General features: G+C 44.4%; 1 protein-coding gene across 1 annotated transcript; it reads right to left on the bottom strand.

Moving 5' to 3' along the window:
* Window positions 1–7,080: 7,080 nt before the first annotated feature.
* LOC309622490 (uncharacterized protein) lies at window positions 7,081–24,526 on the bottom strand. The gene is made up of 3 exons (XM_082378567.1): window positions 15,462–24,526; window positions 10,617–15,136; window positions 7,081–9,721 (listed from the first exon to the last, which is right to left on the bottom strand). The coding sequence occupies exons 2-3, from the start codon at window positions 11,000–11,002 to the stop codon at window positions 9,709–9,711; spliced, it is 399 nt and encodes a 132-aa protein (XP_082234693.1). The 5' UTR covers window positions 11,003–15,136; window positions 15,462–24,526; the 3' UTR covers window positions 7,081–9,708.
* Window positions 24,527–24,934: the final 408 nt, after the last annotated feature.

The following is a 24,934-nucleotide window of genomic DNA, read 5'->3' as shown; positions in this document are numbered from 1 at the left end:
ATACTTTGTACCTAATTTTTAGGATCTTCTCTTTGTCACAAAGTGTTAAAATTTCACAATGATGAGCCTGGTGTGTGGATCTATTTGTATCCACTTTGGCCAGCATGCGGTAGGTCATTAACTCTGTAGATTTTAATAAGTTATTGGATGATCCATGCTCCCCTGCAACTGTTCTCTTTGTCTTTTTCCGGAACTCCTACTCATCAGATGATGGATGTCCTGGGCTGGTCCTCTAAATTTCTTACTATTCTTCTCCTATTTTCTATCTCTTCATTTTACCCTCAAGGATATTTTTTCAACTTCATTTTCAAACCTTTTATTGAGAATTTCATTTTTACTTCCCACTTTTAATTCCCTGAAGATTTTTGTTTTTTATATAATATCTTGTTCTTGTCTCATGTATGTGGTAGTCATTTGTTAAAGTTTTCATCTCCCTGCATTATTTTCTTCCAAGTTGTTGTATATTTGTTTGTTGATTTGGCCTCATTTTTTTCCTATTAGAAGTCTTCCTCAAATGTTGGTAATCTTGGCTATCTGTTGGTATGTAAGAGTACGGTGCTACAAAGCTGATAGGAAGTTCTGTATGCAAAGCAGGGCTTGTCAAACTCTGAGCCTCACATCACCCTGGGGTGATCTGGGTAGGCCATTTCATAGGTGAATCCCTGATGTTAGTTTCTAGGTCTTTCTCTTAAGCTGTCCAGATTCACCAAAGAGGTCTATTCTAATTAGGAGGGCAAAATACTGTGGAGTTAATTTCAACATTCAGTGTGTCAGCTTTCACTTATTCACCCTGTTTTTAGGACATATTTTCCACCTTAACTTCTTGGTATTCCCCAGCCCAGCAGATCCTTTGTCTTATCCTCTTCAGGGAATACATTTCTGTCTTCCGTCAGCGTAGTGGAGGAGATATGGGGGGGTGAGGGTTCTCACTGCTTCTTTTTTTAAAATAAATTTATTTATTTATTTATTTATTTATTTATTTATTTTTGGCTGTGTTGCGCTTTTGTTGCTGCATGCTGGCTTTCTCTAGTTGGGCGAGCAGGGGCTGCTCTTCATTGCGGTGCACAGGCTTCTCATTGCGGTGGCTCCTCTTGTCGTGGAGAACCGGCTCTAGGCGTGCGGTCTTCAGCAATTGTGGCACGTGGGCTCAGTAGTTGTGGCTCATGGGCTCTAGAGCACAGGCTCCATAGTTGTGGCACACGGGCTTAGTTGCTCCACGGCATGTGGGATCTTCCCGGACCAGGGATCAAACCCGTGTCCCCTGCGTTGGCAGGTGGATTCTTTTTTTTTTTTTTAACATCTTTATTGGAGTATAATTGCTTTACAATGGTATGTTAGTTTCTGCTTTATAACAAAGTGAATCAGTTATAGATATGTCCCCATATCTCTTCCCTCTTGTGTCTCCCTCCCTCCCAACCTCCCTATCCCACCCCTCTAGGTGGTCACAAAGCACCTAGCTGATCTCCCTGTGCTATGTGGCTGCTTCCCAGTAGCTATCTATTTTACGTTTGGTAGTGTATATATGTCCATGCCACTCTCTCACTTTATCCCAGCTTACCCTTCCCCCTCCCCAGCAGGTGGATTCTTAACCACTGCGCCACCAGGGAAGTCCCCTCACTGCTTCTTAAACAAACTCAACCAATCCTCTGGGTTTTAGCCCCATCATTATCCCCACTTCCAGAGGTAACTGGTACTGCCAGTTCTTAGACCTATGGGGGATTTCATGCCTCTCAGCTTTTCCTACTTTCTTGGGTCTGCTAAGTCATTACCACTCCTCCAAGTGCTTTTCAGCTGCTAAAATGTTATTGTTTCTCCTGTTCCCTTTGTTTACCTTTTGTGTTTTCTTTGTTTGATTCCTTAGTTGTTACTTTAGTGGAGTTTCTGGAGGAAGTGGAGGCAGATGGTATCTAGCCAACTATCTTCAACTGGAAGTCCATTAAGTAATCTGATATATTTATTAAAGAAAAAAATAGAAGTCATGTTCTACAGAGAAAGCTTCCCTTGTGTGCCTGACATGCATAGATCTAGGGCTTCCTGTAAGTTGCTAAATGAAATGAAGAATAATACCTTTGTCTGTTCTCTCTAATATCTGATCTGTAGGTTGAATCCTTGATTCACATCACTGCCATGTTGGCCAGGGGCCCTATGGAAGTCCTGTGCCATTGGGCCTATACTAACAACACAAGAGTCTCAGGAAGGATTTCAGCCTCTCCTTTTAGCACTCTGCTCTACCCACCTGTGGCCGATTGCTGGGTAATAATAAGGAAGCTACAAATAGGAGGAGAGACCCTAATTAGGGATGGAAGAGGAAGATCTGAAACTCTAAGAAATGCACCCCTTCCCCTCCCTTGTGACATAGCCATGGTTTTGCCCCTCCGCTGCCCTTATTGACCTGTCTTTTTCCCTGGTCACCTTCACAACTCCAGGACAGAAGAGAGAAGCACATACTTCATTAGTCCACTAAGGACTGCCCAGTTCATGGGGTCAGAAACTAGAATTCTGCCAGGTCATTATTCTCAGAGGCCAAGCGGATAAATACATCCCTGCAAGGAGACAGTTTAATCTGCCCCCCATTTGCATTACTTCTTTGGAAGGGGAAAAAGAAAAAGAAGATGTAAAAGTTTTTAAAGGTAAGAGCTCTCAACAGGGTCAGTTCTTTGTAGGAGAGTTTACATGTGGGGCTTCCAACTATCTACTTACTTACATATACACACACACACACACACACACACACACACACACACACACACACACACACACTCCCCTCAATGCTTTTATATAGGGTAAGTGAGACCTAAATGAATATCAGACAAACCTGTAATGGGAGAGAATCCTCAAAATGGGAATTCCGTAGTCTCAAGAGGGTATTTGTGGGATGGGGGAAGGGAGGACCCTGGGCTTGGCCAGCATGGGATGAAAGTCAATGCACTGACTCTATGTAGACAGGCCTCAGGATTGCCTATGTGTTTGGTTTTTAAAGTACCACCTGGCTGTCTAGTATCTTACGCTCCACACCCTGGGCATTTGTCAACCAGCTGTGTCCCAGCAATATCTCTGGCTCCCAAGATTATGGCTCCAGAGCCAAATCTTGCTTGATTTATGATTTGGATGATTCACACAAAAACGTCTTGACTTCCTGCTTGGGTATGGAGTTTTGGAAAGAGCTCTCATCTAACGGGGACTTCCTTTTCCTTTACCCTCTAGCGTGCTCCCGTATTTCGAATTCAGATTTCTATTACTTGGTCTGCTGCAGGGCTTAAGGGCTTGGGAACTGGAGGAATTCCTGGAGGTGCTGGGAAGCTGCTCAGGCTTGGACGTTGGTAACTCTGCTTATTTCAGCTACTTGGACAAGTGCTGCAGGCTCCATCCTGCTCTTACTCCAAGCTTCTTTCAGAGCCAATATCATCTTCTGCATATGTGTCTTCATACATAATTTTCAGTAAACTTTGCAGGCAGCTGTCTTTCTACGTAGGATCATCTGCCGGAAATGCAGGAAACCACACAGGCCAGAAACAAAAAGACACTCGAGGTATTGTTTAGAGAACATATGTAAGATATTAGAAACCACAACATCCTACACCTGTAGCAACATCTACTGCAGATGGGTATGTGCTTTGCAGTCCATTTTAGACTTTAATGCAAATTACTTCTAAGAAACAAACTCAGGCTGCCTTTCTGCCAAGTTCCCTGCTGTAGATGATTACTCCTGAAAGGCCACATACCTTACAACTTTACTACCTCTGGAGCAAAGAAGAGACCTCATTTGCAAGGGTTTGCCCAACTCAAGCCAAGGTCATCAACCAAGGTTTCTGTCAGAGCAGTTTTGGCCCCGGAGATTCTGCTTGCTCTTTCAAAGTACACAGGAAACCCAAACAAACTCTATAGGGCTCATGCCTAACAAAAAGCAGACCCAGCCAGTCACTCACTTGCTCATTATTGTCCAGAAGTAGCACTTACCACCTCAATATTAGTTCTACGAAAAGCACATTAGCTCTGTGAGTTTTAACTCCCTCCTAATTGCGTTTTCTGAGACTGGACCCAGGGCTCAATGATGGACTCAAATAACTCACTGTGCAACAGGAAACTTCCATTGACTGGGATTTGAACACCTTATCAAACAGAGATTTTATCTTTATTAGTTTCCTATTTAAACCCAAGCTATAAACACCATAACCATTAACAGTTTCACCGTTCAGAATATATGAATGTTCTCAAAATTGATGACTATCTACAATTTTGGGCAAGATCCAAGACCGTAAACTCTTGCGTGCAACGAGAACCAGAAGGGCAGTGAGGCTGGGAGCAGCAGGAATGTTATATGTGGCTGACTGCCTCTTAGGAGATATTTTAAAATTAGGGACTCTTTGGGGATTTCTTTCATTTTTGTTTTATTTTGCATTAATTCTGGGTCTTTCTGCCTGAGCCAACTTCCAAACAGGGATACTGGAAAGGCTTGGTGAAAAAGACCCAGAATGTTCTTCTATTAATTTTGTCCCTGGCTAACTTGAGTACCTTGAGCAAGTCTGTCTGATGATCAGTTTTGTGAAATGGCACTTTCTCTATTCCTTTTACAGTGTTGTGGTGAGGACCACATATGTCTCCTTGAAAAATATAAGTTGATAAACAAATCTAATGTCCTTTTTTGCCTTTAAAGTTAAGAAGTTTATTCAGTTACCCAGTGTATTAATTTATCTATTGCTATATATCAAATTACCCCAAAACTGAGCAGCTTAAAGCAATAAACACTTTAAAAAAATTTATTTTATTGAAGTATAGCTGATTTACAATGCTGTGTTAATTTCTACTGTACAGCAAAATGACTCAGTTTTATATATACATACATATATATATATACACACATACATTCTTTTTCATATTCTTTTCCATTATGGTTTATCACAGAATACTGAATATCATTCCCTGTGCTATATGGTAGGACCTTGTTGTTTATCCATTCTATATAAAATAGTTTGCATTTAATCCCAAACTCCCAATCTATCCCTCTCCCCCCCCCCCTTCCCCCTTGGCAACCACAAATCTGTTCTCTAGGTCTGTGAGTCTGTTTCTGCTTTGTATAAAAGTTCATTTGTGTCATATTTTAGATTCCACATATAAGTGATATCATATGACATTTGTCTTTCTCTTTCTGACTTACTTCACTTAGTATGATAATCTCTAGGTCCATCCATGTTGCTGCAGATGGCATTACTTCATTCTTTTTTATGGCTGAGTAGTATTCCACTGTTTATATGTAACACATCTTCTTTATTCATTCATCTTGTAACCAAAAGTGGGGTCTGGCTGCTCGCTTTTCAAAAGCCATTACAGAGGCAAGGTTGGTGGAAAGGAAAGTTTGCTTTATTTTGGATGCTGCCAACTGGGGGGTGGGGGGAGGGCAGGCTCCTGTCCAAAGGCTGACTCCTCCCCCCGCTCCCCTGCCCGCCCCCACCCAACAATCTGTGGGCAAGAGCTTTTATAGATGGAGGGAGGGGGCTACATGTAGAAACAGCACAGTCAGCTCTGACAGTCATCTTGAAATTGGTCATGTGTTGGTCTGACCAGCGTCATCTTGATTGTTTTAGGTGCAGTTAGTCTTCAGTTCTAGGGTCGGTTTGTTCCCATTTCTTTGAGGCCAATTCTTGGAATTGTGGCAGCTTATGTCATGGCTATAGTCATCCATCGCATAGTTAACTTCTTCCACCTGATGGGGGTTTCAGTATCTATAAGACAGCTCACAGGATATGGCTCAGAATATTATCTATAGCCCATGAAGAGGGACTATAGGTCCTTGACTATGCTTAATGACTAAACTGTTATTATTTAGTCTTGTTGGACTGTTTTCCTTTGTTTCTGCATTTTCTCACTTTTCTGATTAAACTTATTCTTTGGCTAAAGGTTTTTCACAGACAAAAGGCAGGCGGAGGATGGGGCGGGGAAGGACCACATCCTGCTCTGTTTCAATCTGTTGATGGACATTTAAGTTGTAAAACAATAAACATTTATCTCACAGTTTCTGTGGGTCAAGAATTCAGGAGTGGCTTAGCTGGATGGTTCCGGCTCAAGGTCTTTCATGAGGTTGTAGTCAAGTGTTGGCCAGAGTTGTGATCATCTGACATTTGACTGGGGCTGGAGGATCCACTTCCAAGATGGCTCACACACATGGATATTGGCAGGAGGTTTTGGTTTCTTGGCACATGGACTGCTCCATTGGGCTTCTTCAGTGTGTGTGACATGGCAACTGGCTTTCCCCAGAGTGAGTGATCCAAGAGAAAGCAAGGCAGAAGCCATGATATTTCTTATGACCTAGCTTGGGAAGTGACACATTGTCAGGATATCCTACTGGTTACACAGGTCAGCCCTATTCATTATGGGAGTGAACCACACAAAAATGTGAATACCAGCAAGTGAGGATGGCTGTCTTGGGGGCTGGTTTACCACAAATCAGAACTGTATTGACAAGTAACTAATGAATTAAAAGTGGTTATGGGAGTTCCCTGGTGGTCCAGTGGTTAAGACTTTGCACTTCCACTTCAGGGGGCATGGGTTCGATCCCTGGTCGGGGAACTAAGATCCCACATGCCACACTTGTGGCCAAAAAAAAAAAACTGGTTATTAAGTACATGTTTGAACTCAGCATATTCCAAACATTTTCCCATGCTCCATTCACATGTCCTGAGCATAGAATCAGAGTTAAATATTCAAACCTTAGATGGTTACAAATCTGGCTAATTCATGTGCTTGTTTGAGCCTATATGTCCTCATTTGCAAAATGGACATAATTCTATACTTATTTCACAGGCTTTTTGTAGCCATTAATCAAAAGAGCAGTCCCTAAGTACTCAATCGATGGTAGGCATTTTTATTAATTACTATTGCTTTCACTGTACAATTCAGTTTGAGAGATGAGCTCAAGTGCCCGGAGTCTGCATTCTGACACTCATATAACAAGAAGTCTGGATATTGCCTAGGTTCAGGTTTGATGAATGCAGTGGCTCACTGACATCATCAAGTACCCAGGTTCTTTTTAATCTTTCTTCTCTGCCATCCTTGATATTTGGATTTCCTCCTTGATAAGATAACTGCATAGAGTAACTCCTGCAACTTGGATCATCATGTCCTCACACAACTACATACAAAGGCTGGCTAAAAGAGTAAGTCCCTTTCTTCTTTTTGAGGTGAAGAAAATCTTCCCATACCCCTATAGACTTTTCCTGATATTTAATTGATCTCAGTTGTGTTACATGCCTATTTCTAAGCCAGTCATTTGCAGGTGGTAGGGAATTACAACTTGCTGGCTTAGATGAATCAAGACTACTCCGTGGGGCTGGGGAAAGGCTCGGCTTCCCAGAAGCACATGGCTATGTGATGCCTTAAAAAAGAACATGAAAGAAAGATGGAGATGGCTGTTGGGTGAGTCATCAGTGTCTGTTTCAGGGTACAGGGAAATAAAATTTTTAGAATTTTGCATGGCTGAAAATGTCTTTATTTTGTCTGCACCCGTGAGTAGTTCATCTGGATGTAGAATTCTGGACTGGAAATGATTTTTCCTTAGAATTGTGAAGGCATTGCTCTATTATCTTTTTACTTCTAGTGTTATTTTTGAGAAGTTCAATGCCATTCTGATTTTTGGTATGGGACCTGTTCTTCTTTCTGGAAGGGTTTTGGGGTTTCTCTTTATTCACGAGTTTCTGAAATTCTGTGAGTATGCCTTTTGGTATAAGTCTTTTGTTAGTCTTTGTGCTCGGCATTCAGTTGGCCCTTCTAGTCTGAAAAATTATCTTAGTAAGTTCCAGGAAATTTTCTTGTACTGTTTCTTTGAAAAAGAAATTCCCCCTTTATTATCTCTGTACTTTCTTCCTGGAATTTAATTTGAATGTAGGATTTCCTGTATTGGTCTTCTAGTTTTCTTATCTTCCCCCTCTATTTTCCAAATGTCTTTTTGTTCGTTTCTGAAATATTTCTTCAACTTCATCTTGACTTTTTTTTACTGAATTTATTTCTGCTACCATATTTTTAATTTTAAAAATTTCTCTCTTGTTCTCTTAATGTTTCTTTTTTAGACCATTCTTTTTATGTTTTATGGATGCAATACCTTTCCTCATCTCTCCAAGGATTTTACTTGGAAGATTTGTGTGTGTGTGTGTGCGTGTTTGTGTGTTTCTTTAAAAAGTTCTCTAATTCCTCCCAGCCACTTACATTTCCAATTTGGTTTTTGTCTTTTGTTAAATATTTTCCTTAAAATATCTGGTGATTCTTCTTCACTTTCTCACATATAAGAGAAAAAAGCACTTTATCCCACTTCACTATCTACCCATAAGTTACACTGTAATAGAGGAGACAGGAATGCCAAAGGCATAATGACATATGATGTAGTGCTCCAGGTGAAACTGACAGCAGTCATTGCTAACGTTTATTAAGTGCATGTTATTTTATTTAATCCTCATAACTCTGTGATATATGTATTATTACTATCCTCATTTTGCACGTGAGGAAACCGAAGCTCATACAGCCAGAGAGTGGTGAACATGAGCTCTAAACCATAATACCATACTGCCTCTTAGTAGGTGAAACTTGTCCTTGGCATGGCCCACCGCCTCTCTCTCTCTCTCTCTCTCTCACTGGCCCATCTTCAGGTGTTCTTGCTCCCTAATTCCTTGGTGCCCTCCTGGTTTCCTTAGGTATCCTCTGTTTGTATTGATACCCATCCCTATTATTTTTCAAAATCCTCTGCCCTCCCATATTTCTTCTCCTTTTTCCCCACTCCCTTTCTCCTCCATCAAAATTTCAATTTCTTCAATGGTACTACCTCAATTTGGGTTCAGAAGAAAAACAAATCTATTGACATAACTTAGAATGAACACACACCACCACCACTCCAGTGATTAGCATTTTAGAGGGGACTGTATTAATTCTAATTAGTTGTAGAGTCAACATAGGTAACATTTCTTGATCTGGCACCGCACTGTAGGACAACAGAGACAATTGGTCTTGGTCATTGTTCCTAATACGTTAAAATTTTAGTTGAGGAGATAGTTTACCTAAAAAGGTAATCATAGTACATCAAGTACTTGTGTGCACTCTGTGAGATACTGAATGCCTTTAAAGGTAGTGACTGCTTGACATCAAGGCAACTTGATTTTCCAAGTACACTGAGATTTCAGAGGCAGGTGGGGACTCAAGGCAGTGACGTCTGCAAGGGTTAGTGCCCAGAGGATGCCAAGAGGGGTGTGTGTGGAATCTAGACAAGGGCACTGATGAGTAAGTGTGGGGCGTCATGAGAGGTGACCTAGTGCTACCCTTACTTAGGTCACCAGAAGAAAAGGGGTCTGTGGCAGGGCCCTCCACTTCTGAAAGGCAGTGCTCTTTGAAGCAAGGATGAGAAAGATGCAGGAGTGATACTTGATTCTAAGTAACTGTCACACCAGTTGCTCCCAACGCTGTTGTTTGCGTGGTTCTCAACAGCAAACAAAGCTGCAGGGAAAGAGGGCTTCTTCAGAACATGGCTTTTCTGACACTTTGAGTGTTTTTTGGATGAAAGTGCTTTCTTTTAATATATTTGAAAAATCTGTTAGGAATAAGATAAATCCATACCTCAAGCTTTATCAGCTTCAGATTTAATCATGTTTCTTGAACCGAATTCATCACAGCGTTTAAAGGGCAATAAGAGAGCAGTCATCAGCCAGTCTTCAAGACTTCGTTCGGGATGAACTAGCAGATCGACCTTTATTCAAAACAAACAAATCCCTTTTTGACTTTTATCTCTGGCTTTCAAAACCGAGCACCCACCAGCAGATTAAAAACGCCTCCCAGACCCGTGCTGCTGGAAGGGGTGGGTCCTATGCCCCCCTCGGCGCATGCCCCGAGTCCCGGGTCCTTCGTGCTCAGGGGGAACGGCTTCGTGGCCGCCAAAGCCCAGCAGTCCGGGGCGCAGCAAAGACACGGAAGGGTCGCCAAGCCGCAACCCAACGACCTGTGTCGAGCACGCCTAGCCTGGGATGCTGGGATGTTAACTGTGGAGTTTGTGTTGTTGGAAGAAAGCAGGAGAGCCGCTTCTCCCAGGCCGGCAGGTTTTCCTGGGCGGTCCGCTCCCTCAGGGCCAGCGGGAGAGGGCGTGTGGAGAGCTGAGGACGGCCCTGCGCGGGCCTCGACGTCCCCGGCCGCAAGGACGCCAGGCGGCCTCTGCACCCGTGCGGGTACCTCCGAGCGGGCCCGGGCTCATTTTCCACTCGGCTGCTTCCCGGCCGAGCTGTAAACCCAACCTGACGTGGGCTCATTAATTTGGCAGCGACTGGAAGGCTGGGCCAGGGCGGCGCACCCGGGAGGCCTTTGTACGCCCAGGGTCAGGTCAGAGGGCAACCGAAACACGGCTGAACCCTGCACGCGGCTCCCGGGCGCGGGGCTGCGCGGCCCAAGCTGCTTCCTCCCGCCCGGCCGCCCGCCAGCGCGGCTTCCGGAGCCCGGGAGCGCGGTGACCCGGGCCCTGCGTAGCGCCCGGCGGAGCTCGGAGCTGGCGCGTCCCACCCGGTCTCTCTCCGGGAGGGTCTCAGGCGGGCTGGGCCGGCCGTCTCCAAGGCCTCCCGGCTCCGAGATTCAGTCCCCCGGGCGCAGGCCCGCACCTGCCCACCGCCTCCCCTGAGTCTCCGCGCCCCGCACCAGCCCGGGGGCGCCTGACCGGCCTGGAGCGCAGGGCTCGCCGCTTCCTTCCGGCCCGAGCCCGCCCCGAGTCAGGCTTCCGCCCGGCAGCCCCGCGGCCGGGTCCTGTGGCCGCTCGGGAGTTTTCCTGGGCGCCCGTGAGGCCGGGCTCCGTGTTCTTTTGCACATGGTGCAGCCCTGACAGTCGGCCGGCATCGAAGGCAGCCTCGCTGTCCTCTGTCTTCTCGCTCCGCCGGGTCGAGGCGTGCGTGCGGGAGGAGGCACGCGCGCCTCCCGGCGGGGAGAGGAGGCCGCAGGCACCCTCGGCGCTCGGGGTCTGGTTCCCCCGCGTGCTCCTTGGACCCTCCATGCTGACGAGCGCTTGCCGAATTTTCTTTCCCTTCTCCAGTTTTCTCGACGGGCGGGTTTAGACTTCGAAGCCCTAGAGCCCGGATCCCCAAGCGAAAAGGTTCTTTCACAAACGCCTGAATTCCGGCGGCGGGGACGGGGTGGCCTTGGGGTGGCCTAGGGGTGGGGGGAGAAGGGTTGTTATGCTTTTTCCAAGTGCTCCAGCACAGATTAATTTTAGCAAGAAACAGAGCGGCTTCCTTCTGTTCCTTTAGGTGACTTTTGTGACATTTAGCAGCAAAGAAACCTATTTCCTCTGCCATTCAGAGCTAACCACGTGTAATTGGCCCAGAAGTCTGTTGTATTTTGGGGAACTGTTTGCGATATCCCATCGGTTTTCATCTCGCAGTTCAAACGATACTGTTTACCCTTCTGTCGGGGAAATTGGTTTACATGCGCAGCAATTTCAGTGCGACACCGAAATATTCTCTTGAACCAACGCCATGAATCGTACAGGCTTTGTACTGGTAATAACCCTCCATTACGACTGTCAGGAGACATTTACACAGCCTCTTGGTCGGTCTTGTAAAGAAAAGTCAGATCCTGGGTATATCTAACTATTTGAAAACCAGTTGGTCTTTGGCCAGAGACGCAGACGCATGGGCCAGAGGAGGTGGCCGGGCAGCCTGGGATCAATCGGGTCGCAGGGGGCAAAGCCCTGACGCCTTCTGTCTGCTGTGGGGTGGGCTAGGTTGGCTGATACTGAACGACCCCAGCAGCTCCCTCCTTCCGCCCCGCAGACTCGTTTGCGTCTCTTTTCTCCGAACCGCGATCCGGAGCTTCGGGCCCAGCTTCCCTAGTGACACATCGTGAAACCTTAGGGAAGTGGTGCAAGCCCGGAACGGATGGGTGTCTGACCCTGCGTGTTTCGCAGATTGAGGATGGATGGAGGTGTAGACGGCTCAGGGCCATCTAGCCCTTTCGCGAGCCGCAAAGAGACGGTTCGGTGCTCCCAGGAGGCACAAGTCTCCTTCTCGGGCTGTGTCGAGGAAAGGGAGCCCGTCAATGCAGCGTGAAGCGCCGGCCCGCAGCGGTGTGGGTGGGGGGCGGTCTCGTTTTTTTGGCCCGTGGGCAGCCGCTAGACGGCTGCGTAACCGGCTCCGGAGACCGGGAGTGTGCGTTGGAGCCGCGCCCCGACTGTCCTGGGGCCGAGAAATTGGAGAAATTGCTCTGAAGTAGCGTCGTCTGCCCTGGCTGAGAGGCCCGTAATCAACCCCTGGCATGTGTGCAAATGCTGATTTTGCGGGTGTTACTTAATCCATGCCGGCGGTGAAAAGCCTCGGGTTGGTGGCAGGCTCACCTCCCACCACCAGGCTTCTTCTCAGTCTGCTCTGGGGAGCAGACTCTGCGTCCAGGGTGGGGTGGGGTGACCGGTGAGGGTGTGAGTCTGATGCTGGGGCTTCTTTGGCCCAAGGATTGAGGAGTGAAAAAAGAATGCGAAAGTGAAGCTGTTGACAGACGTCTGCCGCCTTAATTCAGGCTGTTGTCCCAGTGTCCTGGTAGAAATTAGCCATTTCCTCTGTATCCCATGCTAACTTACTCTTTCAAGGGGAGGAGTAGTTGGCAGAGGAAAAAACCATAATGATTTACACACAGTACAAAATATGACCAAGGCTAACTTGAGGAAGGTACAAGGAGAGGAATATTCAGTTGATCATTTAAACCTCAGTACCAGAAACAGTCAAAATTATCTGTGGAAGGCCATAAGATCAATAAGGGGCTCCTCTACAAAGGAAGACCCAAATTTTAGTCCTAGCAGTTAAAGTGACCTTTGGTAACTCCATTAAGGTGGAGGCCTGCTCCTGGGCAACTGCAGGAAAGCAAAGATCTAAGGCCAGAACCCACGTCCCACAAAGAGTCCATCTTTTCCAAAGTTGGAAGGAAAAAGCTCCCGCACAATGCCTCATGATGACCAGCCCTCAGTTCCCTCTACTACCTTCCATTCATTGTCTCATATGACTTATTATTGTACTGGAAATGAGTAATTTTATAAAGCAAAATATTCTGGGGGAAAAGGAGTGAAAATTCCCACCTACCTCATCCCTTAAATTTCAAAAGGCAAATAATCCATTTACTCATGACCACACCTCTCCCTGCCCCTCAAAAGCAATGAGAATTTAAATTTATATAACAACTTGAATATAGGTCTAAATTATAAGGGGCAATCTCTCTTTTCAGATCCTTGAGCATTTTGTTTTGTGGACTTTCCAGTACTTTCTACCAAAAACAAATCCACAGAGAACGTGAAAGCATCCCAGCTATAGAAGCTAGTTTTAGTCAATCGGTGAAAACGAATTGGAAGGTTTGTCCTGAAAAGCAATGATTTTAAGGTTAAGGTTATACTTTGTATTCTTGGTCTGCGTAGCCGCAAAGTGTAGAAAGAAAGACAACAGAATTATCTCAGAGTATAGTGTTCACATATCAGGGCCATTGTAAAAACAGGGTTTTAATTTAACAGGGTTTCTTAGTAGAGGCCGCCTCTGCCTTACTAAGTGTCCTCCTTGATGTTTGCTTTCTTTTGTCCTCCTTACCCATCTACTACAGCTGACAAAAACTTACACCAAAGAGACTCCTCACGCAATTTGTTTTTGAGAGACTGCTATTTGCTTAGCACTGTACTAGCAATAATGAAGGGCAGGAAAGGATCAGATGTGTTCCCTGCCCTTTTGGAGCTTCTCATTTGCTTGGGGAGAAAAGACTTAGAAAACTTAGGGCATTCATGTCCATTAAAGAGGTAGGAAGGGCCTACACAGTATTGCTGAGGGAACGGAGTGAGAATGGCAGCACAGTTAGAGCGTGAGGAACGGCACAGGTCACAGGAATCTTTTCTGGGTCACCCAAGTGGTCTTCAGGTCATGTTGGAGAGAAAACTAGATGAGGAGATTGGGAAGCCAGCAACCAGATGGGGCCTGGCTCAGCTCTGTGCTTTTCTCCCCTGCCTCTTCTGCTCTTGCAGTGTGCACGGGAAACAACTGGAGGGCAAACCTGGAATTCATGGTGTGTGTCTGCGTGTGTAGGGGTGAGGTGGGGAGGAAAAGGCCAAATACATTATCTGATCATTCTCTACCTGTGGGGAGGTTAGGGAGCTCCATTTTCTGGCTGTTGACCCAGAGCTACTTTCCTTGCTATTTGCATGGCCATGATGCCCAAATGTAGTATCAGGAAAATAAACTAACTGGATTATGAGCTGAAGAATCATGTGGCTTTTTTTCCTGCTAGGATCTCAGCAGCTGCTCTGTGACAAACATGGCCCAACAAAACTGCCACCATCACAGGATGAATCTAAAGGACTTAATTGCCTGTGAGTAATTTACAAAAAGTACTTGAAATTTGGTATGTGATAGAAAGAACAACCACAGTGGAACACCGCTGCATTTCTAGTCATTTTTGAGACCATATCTACCCGGTTTGTGTTTGAAGGCAAAATAATTCTTTCTGCTTGAGAAAAATGTTTGATTCTGTTCCTCCACATGCATTTATTTGGGAGAGTTAAAAACAAATCCAGATACAGTTGCTGTTTTGATTCTACTCACCCTCTCCCTTCCCTGCCACCCTCCACCAAAACCTTCACTTTGTCTGGTTTGATTTTTCAGACCACACACACAGAGGACCGAATGTTTTATAAGTGATCAGAGTCTTATCAGCTCTGTAGTTGGCAGAAGACTTGATCTTTGACCTCTTGCCTCTTCATGGTATTGCTCTGTGGGAAGAGGTGCCCCCCTCCCTTAATAATGTGGGATGTGGTAGGATGACCCTCATGGCCCATCACTTCTGTCATTTAAAACATAGCTAGTTCAAGTCCAATTGGTCTGAAACCTGCTTTCTTCAGAGCTTGCCCAAAGTTTATATCTGTAATCATCCATAATGAGCCTATGCTGTCAGATCTACCCAGCACCTGTTCCAGAAGACTGAGGCCCAGGCCATGGTCAGCACCACTGATGGGCAGCCTGAAAGAGCCTGGAGGAGCCCTGCAGGTGAGATACTGCCTGGAACCTCCATACTCACCCTGTTTTCCCCCCCTCCATCTGAAGGCCAAAAGCCCTGCCTGCCCCTAAAATATCTGAAAGAAAACACACATTTAAAAACTTTTGTCGGGCTTCCCTGGTGGCACAGTGGTTGAGAATCTGCCTGCCAATGCAGGGGACACGGGTTCGAGCCCTGGTCTGGGAAAATCCCACATGCCGCGGAGCGACTAGGCCCGTGAGCCACAACTACTGAGCCTGCGCGTCTGGAGCCTGTGCTCCGCAACAAGAGGGGCCGCGATAGTGAGAGGCCCGCGCACCGCGATGAAGAGTGGCCCCCGCTCGCCGCAACTAGAGAAAGCCCACGCACAGAAACAAAGACCCAACACAGCCAAAAATAAATAAATAACTAAAATAAATAAAAAAAAATTTAAAAAAAAAAAAAAAACTTTTGTCAACCTGTAAACAGTTGATTTTTTTCCCATTGATGAAATTATCAAGTACTTAATTTTTATTTCCTCCATGAATGTATTCATATGTTCATGGAAATCTTGCCCAGAGCACAGAGCATTTGGCAATCAGTTTCTTCTCCTTTGGGAAACCACCTATGCGAGTTTTCAGGGATGACCAGGGAGACTAGGAGTAAGTTTCTGTACAGTCAGTGAAACCCCAACTAGTGGAGGCCATGCTCCTGGCAGAGCAGTAGATGAGGCAGGTAGAGGCAGTGCATGGGGAGAGGGAGGAAGGTTGGTATGTGATCCACAAAGTCTAATTTCTGATGTTTCTTGGCAGGTTCTGACTATGATATCTTATGTGGGTAACCCTTCAGATGTGGTATAGATTGTAGATATTGGATGAGAAAGAACAAAAAGCCACTTAAAAAAAAAAGCAACTCAAAAAGAGAAAAACTATCATGCATGTTTTGACTCTATTAAAACAATGATTATACGTAAATAAGACATAACATAGTTATTCCTAATGCATGTATGCTTATTTTTTCCATTTATATTTCTTCCATCTAATAGATACCCAGATAAAATATAAAATCAAAGTCAGCATTTACCATTTATCTTATCATTCATATATACTATTCATATATACTTATTTTTTTTCCTTAAAATGTATAGAATTTTAATTCTATAGACTTCTTTTGGGTCATGAAACTCACTTTACATTCTGAAAAACACTTTCATTTGTTTCTTTAGCCAAGTTAGCTTTGCCCATTTTATTAACCGCACTTTTATACATTTATTTATTTTTGTGATTTATAAAAATGGCCTCATCATTTTAATAGTCACCCCTGGGTGCATAGGCAATGGTTTAGAAAACTTCCAAAATATGGTAATACCACTATAGCAAAACACCATTACAGCAACAAAAAACACAAACCCACTGAACACGAGCCCAGAACAACATTCCTCCAACTATCTGGGGAAAATAAACCAAAAAGAGCTATCTTTCATCGTGCCTGAAAGGTCAGCTAACCAGGGCTCTCAGGAGAACAGAGGAATGGTATTTTACAGAGGAGAGCCCTTTATGGAAGACCCTCTGCTTCCAGCTCCCCAGAAATGCACTGCAGGGTGGGGTGTGGAGACTGATCTCATGAAAAGAGAGGTCATAGAAATGAAGCAACAGAGAGCCTGTCCCACCTCCTGTGGACGTCTGGGGCTGCATGGATGAATAGACACGTGGTCCATTAGAGCTGATGACCACTCTTGTCCCGAGAGCTGAGGGCAGAGCCCTTTTTTTTTTTTTTTTCTGTTGTTGTTATTATTTAAGGCTAATAAAGGGCAGAAGGAAAGATTGTTCTTTTGTGATGCAGCATCATAATATAGAGATGGATTCTGAGTCCCAGCTGTGATTTTTACTAGATGTGTGATCTTGGGTAAGTCGCAAAGCTTTTCTTGAATTTAAGTATTTCTCTTAATATTAGAGACAACAATGGCTGCTTCTCAGAGTTGGTAAGAGAATTAAATGAAAAAACCTGTGTGAAAGCACTGGTGTAATATATTGAAAGTGCTTTATATTATACATGACTGTACTGCCTGCTACCTGGAGTTTTCCTTGAGTCTAAATCATCTGGACTCTCTCTTTGTCTTTAGTTGGGTGCACACAGCCTTCGCCATTGTGAATCGGATCTGAGCGAATGCCTGAAGAACCCAGAGAAGTAGATGGTCCAAGGAGGTGGCCCCATGTCGTACCGCCTCTGACAGCACTGGGCAGGCAAATAAAAACTCAGTCACTCAGGAGTGTAACAGGGGTTCTGGCAGAGCCTGGAGTGAGAGAAAGTGCAATGGAGCAGAAGAAAAGATAGAGGGGACTCGAGTATGTTCAGTTGACTTTTGCCAGCCTCTGGGGAAGCAGCATGGAGCAATGGTTACAAGCAAGGGCTCTGGAGCTCTTCTTACCAGTGATGCATACTTAGCTTTCAGTGCCCGAGGCCCACATCTGCAGAATAGGGAGAATAATAGTACCTGCCTACAGCATTGTAGGGAGGACTCAATGGGTGAGTGCCAGCAAAGGGCTTATAACAGTGCTCAGTATGCTGGGTCCTGGTTCTTTCGAGAGGCAATAGAGACTCAAGCTAATGCACCGGACTCTGAGGGAGCTGCCTGAGTCTGCCTTCACCCCTTACTGACTAGATGACTTTGGGAAGTTTCTGCACCTCTGTGCTTCAGTTTCTTCATCTGTAAAATGGGAGTGATAATAATACCTACTTCCTAGGGTGGTGGTGGTTATGATTAAATGAGTTAATAAATGTCAAGTATTTAAAGCAGTGTCTGGCAGGTAGCACGTATTTGCTGATATTATTATTGTTGTTGTTTTTTACTATTGTTTTTAATAGTAAAAGCAGTAAAAATAGGCATGCTGCCCCCTCACCTTTCCCTCCAACTCAATAAATGTAGATTATCCTACAGCCAACCTGAAGGAGAAGACTCTGTATCACCTGGAGATTTTTTCTATGGCTCTCACCAATACCCCTGGACATACCAATGTCATCCTAAGATGGCTCTTTAATAATCCTCTAGGAAGAGACACAGCCACCCCTCCCAGCAGGCTACCCCATACCACACCCTCACTCTACCTTTGGATAGACTCTCTATTTTTCACTTGTGATTTTTCACCACCTTCAGCTCTTCTACTTGTGTTTTTCCTCTTCCTACTAGTTCTTGCATGTGACCAAGGGTTCTTCTGAGTTCCATAGACCCTCAGGGGATCTTGCATTAATCAGACCAGGGCTGCTATTGGTCAGGATGACTACATGGGCGGATGGACTCAATGGACAGTGCTTGGTTTCTGGTTTTTATGAAATCAACAAGAAATGAAAAATGGAGCATAAAAAAAATTAAATGCCCTGTTGATTTCTAGTTAATCCAATTATCTCATTCTTCATGCTACTATAGATCCAGAATGATACCGCCATTATTTGAAAAGACGGAGAATAAATACTGACGCCTTACCAAAACATTGCAGGACTCTGCAGTTTCCTCTAAAACCTCCTTTCTGTTTGCGGGTGGACTTGAACTCGACAGACGGAGGAACATCATGGAGCACATCCCCTTTGTTAGCAGTCTGAGCTTCATGGGCCCTGGGCTTATGGCATTCCTTCACGGCGGACATGGCAGAAAGAGTTGGACATGCCATTTTAGACTGAGCTCTGAATCTCCAGATTGTGAGTAGTTTAATTCATACCCTCCATGTAGCTTTTGCTATTGACATTTATTAGCCGAGAGTGTTGCTGCCAACACAAGTTTTGAGTAGATTGTGGTATAAACAGATTTCCTCTTTACACATTCTAATCAGCGCAGAAGGACTGTTTTTATTGAAACCGTATCTCAGCCTAAGTCTCTCCACACATGTAGGCACACATGTACAGAGTTTAAATTGTATTTATGGTTGGTAAATGTTCTAATTATGGGGCTGCGTGTGTTCTGAGGGGAAAATTAAATCAGTGAACATGGGAGGCCAGGATGCCCTTCCGCTCTGGTTTAGGTTCTTTATGGTTTTAGGCTTTGAGAAATCAATGCCATGAAATGGTGGGTGACAATCCAGGTAGATGTTTGACCTCCGACTGATTTACAATGTTATCTACAGATTTCTTTTTCCTCCATGAGGTAAAGTTTGATTTCTTATTGCCTGCGTCACCCTAACATATCACAGTGCAATTTCCAACAAGCTGCTCTTCTGGACAATGTCCTGGGCCTCATTTCCCATATTAGAGTGCATGAAATGCTAAAATAGAAAAGGGGTGTAATTGACATTGTGCCCACCAGCCCAGTCCCATACTACTGTCGTAATGATGACAATGAGTAGGTTACTAGTCACCGAGCAGTGCCTAGGCTTCTTTGGAACTCACCTAAGGAGAGATTTTGACATCTTCCCCAGTGCCACTAAAGGATGCAGTCCTAGCCGTAGCTGACCAATGGGTGCTAAAGGGTTTTGAAAGTAGCTGCTGCTGCTGCTATATAGTTAGCTCAAGGATGTTGTAATTTGCAAAAATGGGCAAAATATGCACTCCAAGGATATGTAGAACATAATCTAGTCAGCTCTACCCAACCACAGTAATTTTGCTGCTGCAGGCAAAATGCCTTCCTGGGGTAGGCTCGAGTTGACAGATTACTGAGGGAAATTTTTGTCTCACCCACACTCCCAGATTATTCAGCTTACTTTCTAACATACCACTCAACCCTCCATGCAGACTGTGTGGTGTAGACCTGGCACCCTAAACTGAATAATCTCCTTGCTGACAGCTGAAAAGTAAAGGCATCTGTGGCAATCAGATGGGTTGCCTCAGGTTGGTTCCAGATGTCAAGTTGATTCATGTCAGAGTCAGGGCTGCCAGCAGCTAGGCCACGTGAGTGCACAGATCCCCAGGAAACAACCCTGGTGCTTGTGGCATCGGTGGGTAGAGACATACGCACAGATACTGAACAGACGCCAGTCCTTCTGTATCAGCTCAGTAGAACGCCCAGAAAATCATGGATTCCTCCAGCGTGCAAACCCCAACACATAAAACTTTTCAGCTATTTTCCATGTTTCCTAACCTAGTGGGTTTGTTTCCTTAAATTAACATCAGTATTTCTATGCGAAGAGGTCCAACCTAGGAAGGCCCTAGTGGGAAAAGCCCAAGATAAAGTTTGGATCTTTGTGATGATAAAACAATACATTTCTGTAGTACTTCCGATTTTCTGATTTTTTTCATTGTATTTATTTCATTGTATTGTATTTTTTTCATTGTATTTACTTCCTTTCTCACTTGTAGCTTACATCCCTGTGAGTAAGGTTGAGAAAGGTGTGCTCATGTAAGTGATACAGGGTTTGTGTTTTGAAATACTCTGTGGATATAAGGTGTCATTGTCTCTCTCCATCTCCGTGGGCCACTATGAGATGGGTGAATGGTCTATTGAAGGTCATGCAGTTTAGTCAGCACAGGAAATCATCCACCACCCTGCTCATTCTCTTAAACCAGTGTTTCTCAAAGTGTGGTCCATGGACCAGTAGCGTCAGCGTTATCCCAAACCTACTGGGTAGAATCTCTGGGAGCGGGCCCAGCAATGTGTTAACAGAAGCCCTTGAGGTGATTCTAATGCACACGCAAGGCTGAGAACCACTGGCCTGTGCCAGTAGTTCCCAGCTCAGTTTTCTTGGATGCCAGGACCCAGTGGACATAATGATGAAACCCCATAAGCTGTTTTCAAAATTGCATGAAACTTAATGAAAATCATACTCTTAATGTTACTTTTTAAAAAAACTATATATTTTATTACACATGGCTGATAAATGAATGTTGGGAAAGGAAATTGATTATTAATCAATGCCATTTGGTATCCTTTCATTCATGCATCACTCATTTAATCCTTTAAAGGTTATCTAATATGCTCTGTGCTAGATACTGGGAGATAAAGATGGTACACTCTTTACTCTTGAGATAATATAGGTTTGTAAACAGATTATTGCAATTCAATATGCTAAGTCCCGAAAGGCACATTTAAACAGTACGGCTGTAGAAATAAATCTTCTGAAAACCTTGGGGGAAATAATCTTCAGACTTGGCTGTGTTGCTTCAAGGCTTTGTGCTTGAACTTGTATGGTTGGAATGAGGAGAGATGGGATGGCAGAACTACTCCCTCTTCATTCCCAACCACCCAGCTGAGAACCGGTGGAGACACAAGCCCACTTCTGGGTTCTGGGTTTGCCCTCTTCTTGGAACTTCCTGCCTTTCCTGGGCAACAGCATTTCTGATTATGAGAAGCACTGATAGAGCATTTGAAACAGGCTCACAGAGGCTCTGTGTTAGTAAGGAGAGCTTGAAAATAAGACCTACAACATATTTTTATTGACTTGGCTTATCTTTTATTATAATGGGCAATTATTTAAAAGGCACCTCTCTGTTTAACCAAGGACTTGAAACCAAATGAAATGTCAGCTTCATTCAGAGTCTATTTGGAAAACATCTCAGTACACTTACTTTAGAAAATGCATAGGTTTAATTTCAGTTCAACTGTTTCACAGGTCTTTGTCTTAAAAAAAAAACATGCTTATGTGGCAGGAGAAAAAAATACTCTCTGTGTTCATTTTGCTTTCAGATTACAGTAAGGTTTGTCCCTGTTTGTCAGGTTCTTGGTTCCAGAGTCTCAAGCCTAAGCAGATGAGGGGCCCACCTCTGTGCTTCCTCTCAAGTTGACTTTCTGTCTGTAATTCCACTTCAAAATGACTATACACAAAGTACATCCAGCATAACTAAAACAAGAGGAAAGGGAAGGGGCAGGGCAGAGATGTTAATACAAGGAAACTTCACATGTAACAACTGCAACTTATATCAGAACATTAGCAGTTGCTTTCTTCTGGTGGGGGAGTGCTTCTGGTTCTAAATGAGGTGTTAGTGTTTGTGGGGTGATAACCTTGTCCCACTGAATTATGATGAGAAAACAACCCAGTTGCCTACAGAGCCAAAAACAAATCTCAGAACTGCTTAACTCATCCGTCAAACAAATTGTATTTTAGGAAATTCGGGACAGAGAAAAATGCACAAAAGAAAAGGAGATTTATTTATTTGTACAAAAGTAGAATGACAGGCGTTTGAGTGGATCCAAATAGCATTTAGGGAGAAAAAAAATGTGATTCATTGCCAGCTATTAAATCTTGTTTATCCTTCTTTAAACTAACCAGAAACACATTTTGGAGAAACGCTAGTTAACAGTTTAAGCATTGACAGCCTCCTGTTGTGCTGCTTTGCCTTCCCTACCTTCCAAGGGGAAGACGATGGGGTGAAGCCAGTGAGCACTGTTTCACGAGTCCATGACAGGAGATGAATTCCAGTCCTGCTTGTGAAGCTCGCCCTCAGACTCTGGGAGAATTCCTTCACTTTCCTCAAAGAAGGATGCTTGCCTCACAGCAGGGGCAAGACGGTCCATGTTTACAAGGTAGTTTCAGATGAAAGGCCCTGAAGGACACAAAACGTTGTTCAAAGACACAATGACTGATGAAGTGACGTGTCCTTCAGAAAGTGCCAATTCCCAATAGCCAATCATTATCACAGTATCTCCCAGACCAACAGCTGACCTCACCAAAGCTGGTTCCAGTCACAGCTTTGTGATTGAAATTCTTCAGAGCACTTGACAAGGATCTGAAAAATTTGCTGAAATCCCAAAACCCAGTGGGAGAAAGCCCTCCAGGCTGCAGTATATTGTGGTGGCCCCTTCCAGCCCTGCCCTGTGCTCATCCTGCTACAGGGCTTTGAGGGAGCAGCCTTTTATAGCTGGGTCTGCTGCCCCCAACTCCAGCACCCTTTTGCTTAAATGTATTAGCATAAATATTTGGGCTGTCAGTGCCCTTAGAATTTGAGGGTTCTATACCTACCATAGACTGTAGTGATTAACTTGATTTAATTAATTACAAAATACACACATTTCTGAAAAAAGCCACTAACATCTTTTCGCTTTCTAAGCAAATAATTCTACCACCAGGATTATCTAGGGTTTGTGGTCTCAGTAGTGTCTAGAAAGGTGACTCTGCTGAGTTTAAGGCCACAAAGAAAGGCCCAAGTGGACTCATTAGATCCAAAGAACTCCTCTCCTCTCCCCGCCTCCCACTGCAATGGTCTAGGCAGGAGGAATATCCACACAATGGTTTGCTGACCTTCAAGCCTCAGGGCACTCATGGAAGCAAAGTGCTCTTTGCCCTTGCTGGTTGCCACCCCTTCTTTTCCCTCATAACCTGCAACTTTTCTCTTGCCCAACACATCACATTCCCTCACATATTTCTATTAATATTATAAATTCCGTGAGGACAAGAACTGCGTCTTATTCATTTTCGTATCCCCTTCTCTTAGCAGAGCACCCACCACATAAAGTCAGGCACTGAAAACCAGTGGTTGAAATGGTCCTCCCACAAGTAGATGTAGGGCCTTCTCACCTGCCAGCATCATGAGCCACCTAAGCTAGGTCTGCACAGGTTCAAGGTGTTAAGACATTTCCTTCCAGAAAGCTCTCTAATACCCAGTATTTGGATGACTCTCCTTTTCTCATTTTAATTAACTCTAGAAACAACATTTCAACCTCTTCTACCATCACCACCACCACCACAACAGAAAAACAGCCCTCATCATCATCCTGTGGCTTTCCTGAGAATCTACACTTTTAGGGTGAGAATCCATCTGAACTATTGCAACAGTACCTACAGGGTTTATCGGATGAGAGGAACATAAAATAGCCTGAGAGGTCAGAGAAAGACAAACTTAGGTTGGGAGAAAGGTGTGCCTTCTCTTCTGGCTGTTTGGCCAGAGTAGTAGTTGAGAGAGGGAATAAAGAGAAAGGCACAGAGCATCATAATAGTTCAGAAATGTCAGAGTGTGCTTTCTTCCAGAAGGTGTAGATTCAGCAGATTTAGCATCATTAAATCCCTCTTGTCTCAGAAGGAAAATCTGGGCATGAGATGGGACAAGAAAGAGAGTTAGGGTGTCCAGCCTAGTTGTTCTCTGACTCTCACCATAGAACACAATGATAAAGGGACAAAAGACTTTTAAAAAATAAATCAATAAAGTTTCTAGATGGTATGGACTGTTTGTGTCCCTCCAAGATTCATTTGCTGAAACCTAATCCTCAATGTGATGGTATTTGGAGGTGGGCCTTTGAAAGGTGATTAGATCATAAGAATGGAGCCCTCATAAATAGGATTGATGCCCTAATAAAAGAGGCCCCAGGGCTTCCCTGGTGGCGCAGTGGTTGAGAATCTGCCTGCCAATGCAGGGGACACGGGTTCACGCCCTGGTCTGGGAAGATCCCACATGTCGCGGAGCAACTGGGCCCGTGAGCCACAATTACTGAGCCTGCGCGTCTGGAGCCTGTGCTCCGCAACAAGAGAGGCCGCGATAGTGAGAGGCCCGCGCACCGCGATGAAGAGTGGCCCCCACTTGCCGCAACTGGAGAAAGCCCTCACACAGAAACGAAGACCCAACACAGCCATAAATAAATAAATAAATAAATAAATAAATAAATAAATAAGTAAGTAAGTAAGTAAGTAAGTAAATAAATAAATAAATAAATAAATAAAATATTAAAAAAAAAAAAAGAGGCCCCAGAGAGCTCCCTCACCCCTCATGCCATGTGAGGACACAAAGAGAAAATGGCAGTCCATAATCAGCAAGAGATCTCTCACCAGAACCGAACCATGCTGGCACCCTGACCTTGGACTTCCAGCCTCTAGAACTGTGAGAAATAAACTTATGTTGTTTATAAGCCACTCAGGCTATGGTAGTTTGTTACAGCAGCCTGAACTAAGACATCAGAGTAGTACTTTAAAAAATCTTAACAACTCTTTGCACCTATGCACTTGACTACCTGACCCATGTTTTGGTGTTTCTGGGAAGAGCAGTGGTGGATGGGATGTGGATGGGACCACCGGTTCAGGGGAGGAGCTGAGCTCACAACAGG

The sequence above is a fragment of the Balaenoptera borealis genome, assembly GCF_965194805.1.
Source record: "Balaenoptera borealis genome assembly, chromosome: 2".
NCBI lineage: Eukaryota > Metazoa > Chordata > Mammalia > Artiodactyla > Balaenopteridae > Balaenoptera > Balaenoptera borealis.
The sequence above is the reverse complement of the archived record's forward strand: the minus strand, read 5'-3'. Positions and strand labels throughout refer to the sequence as shown.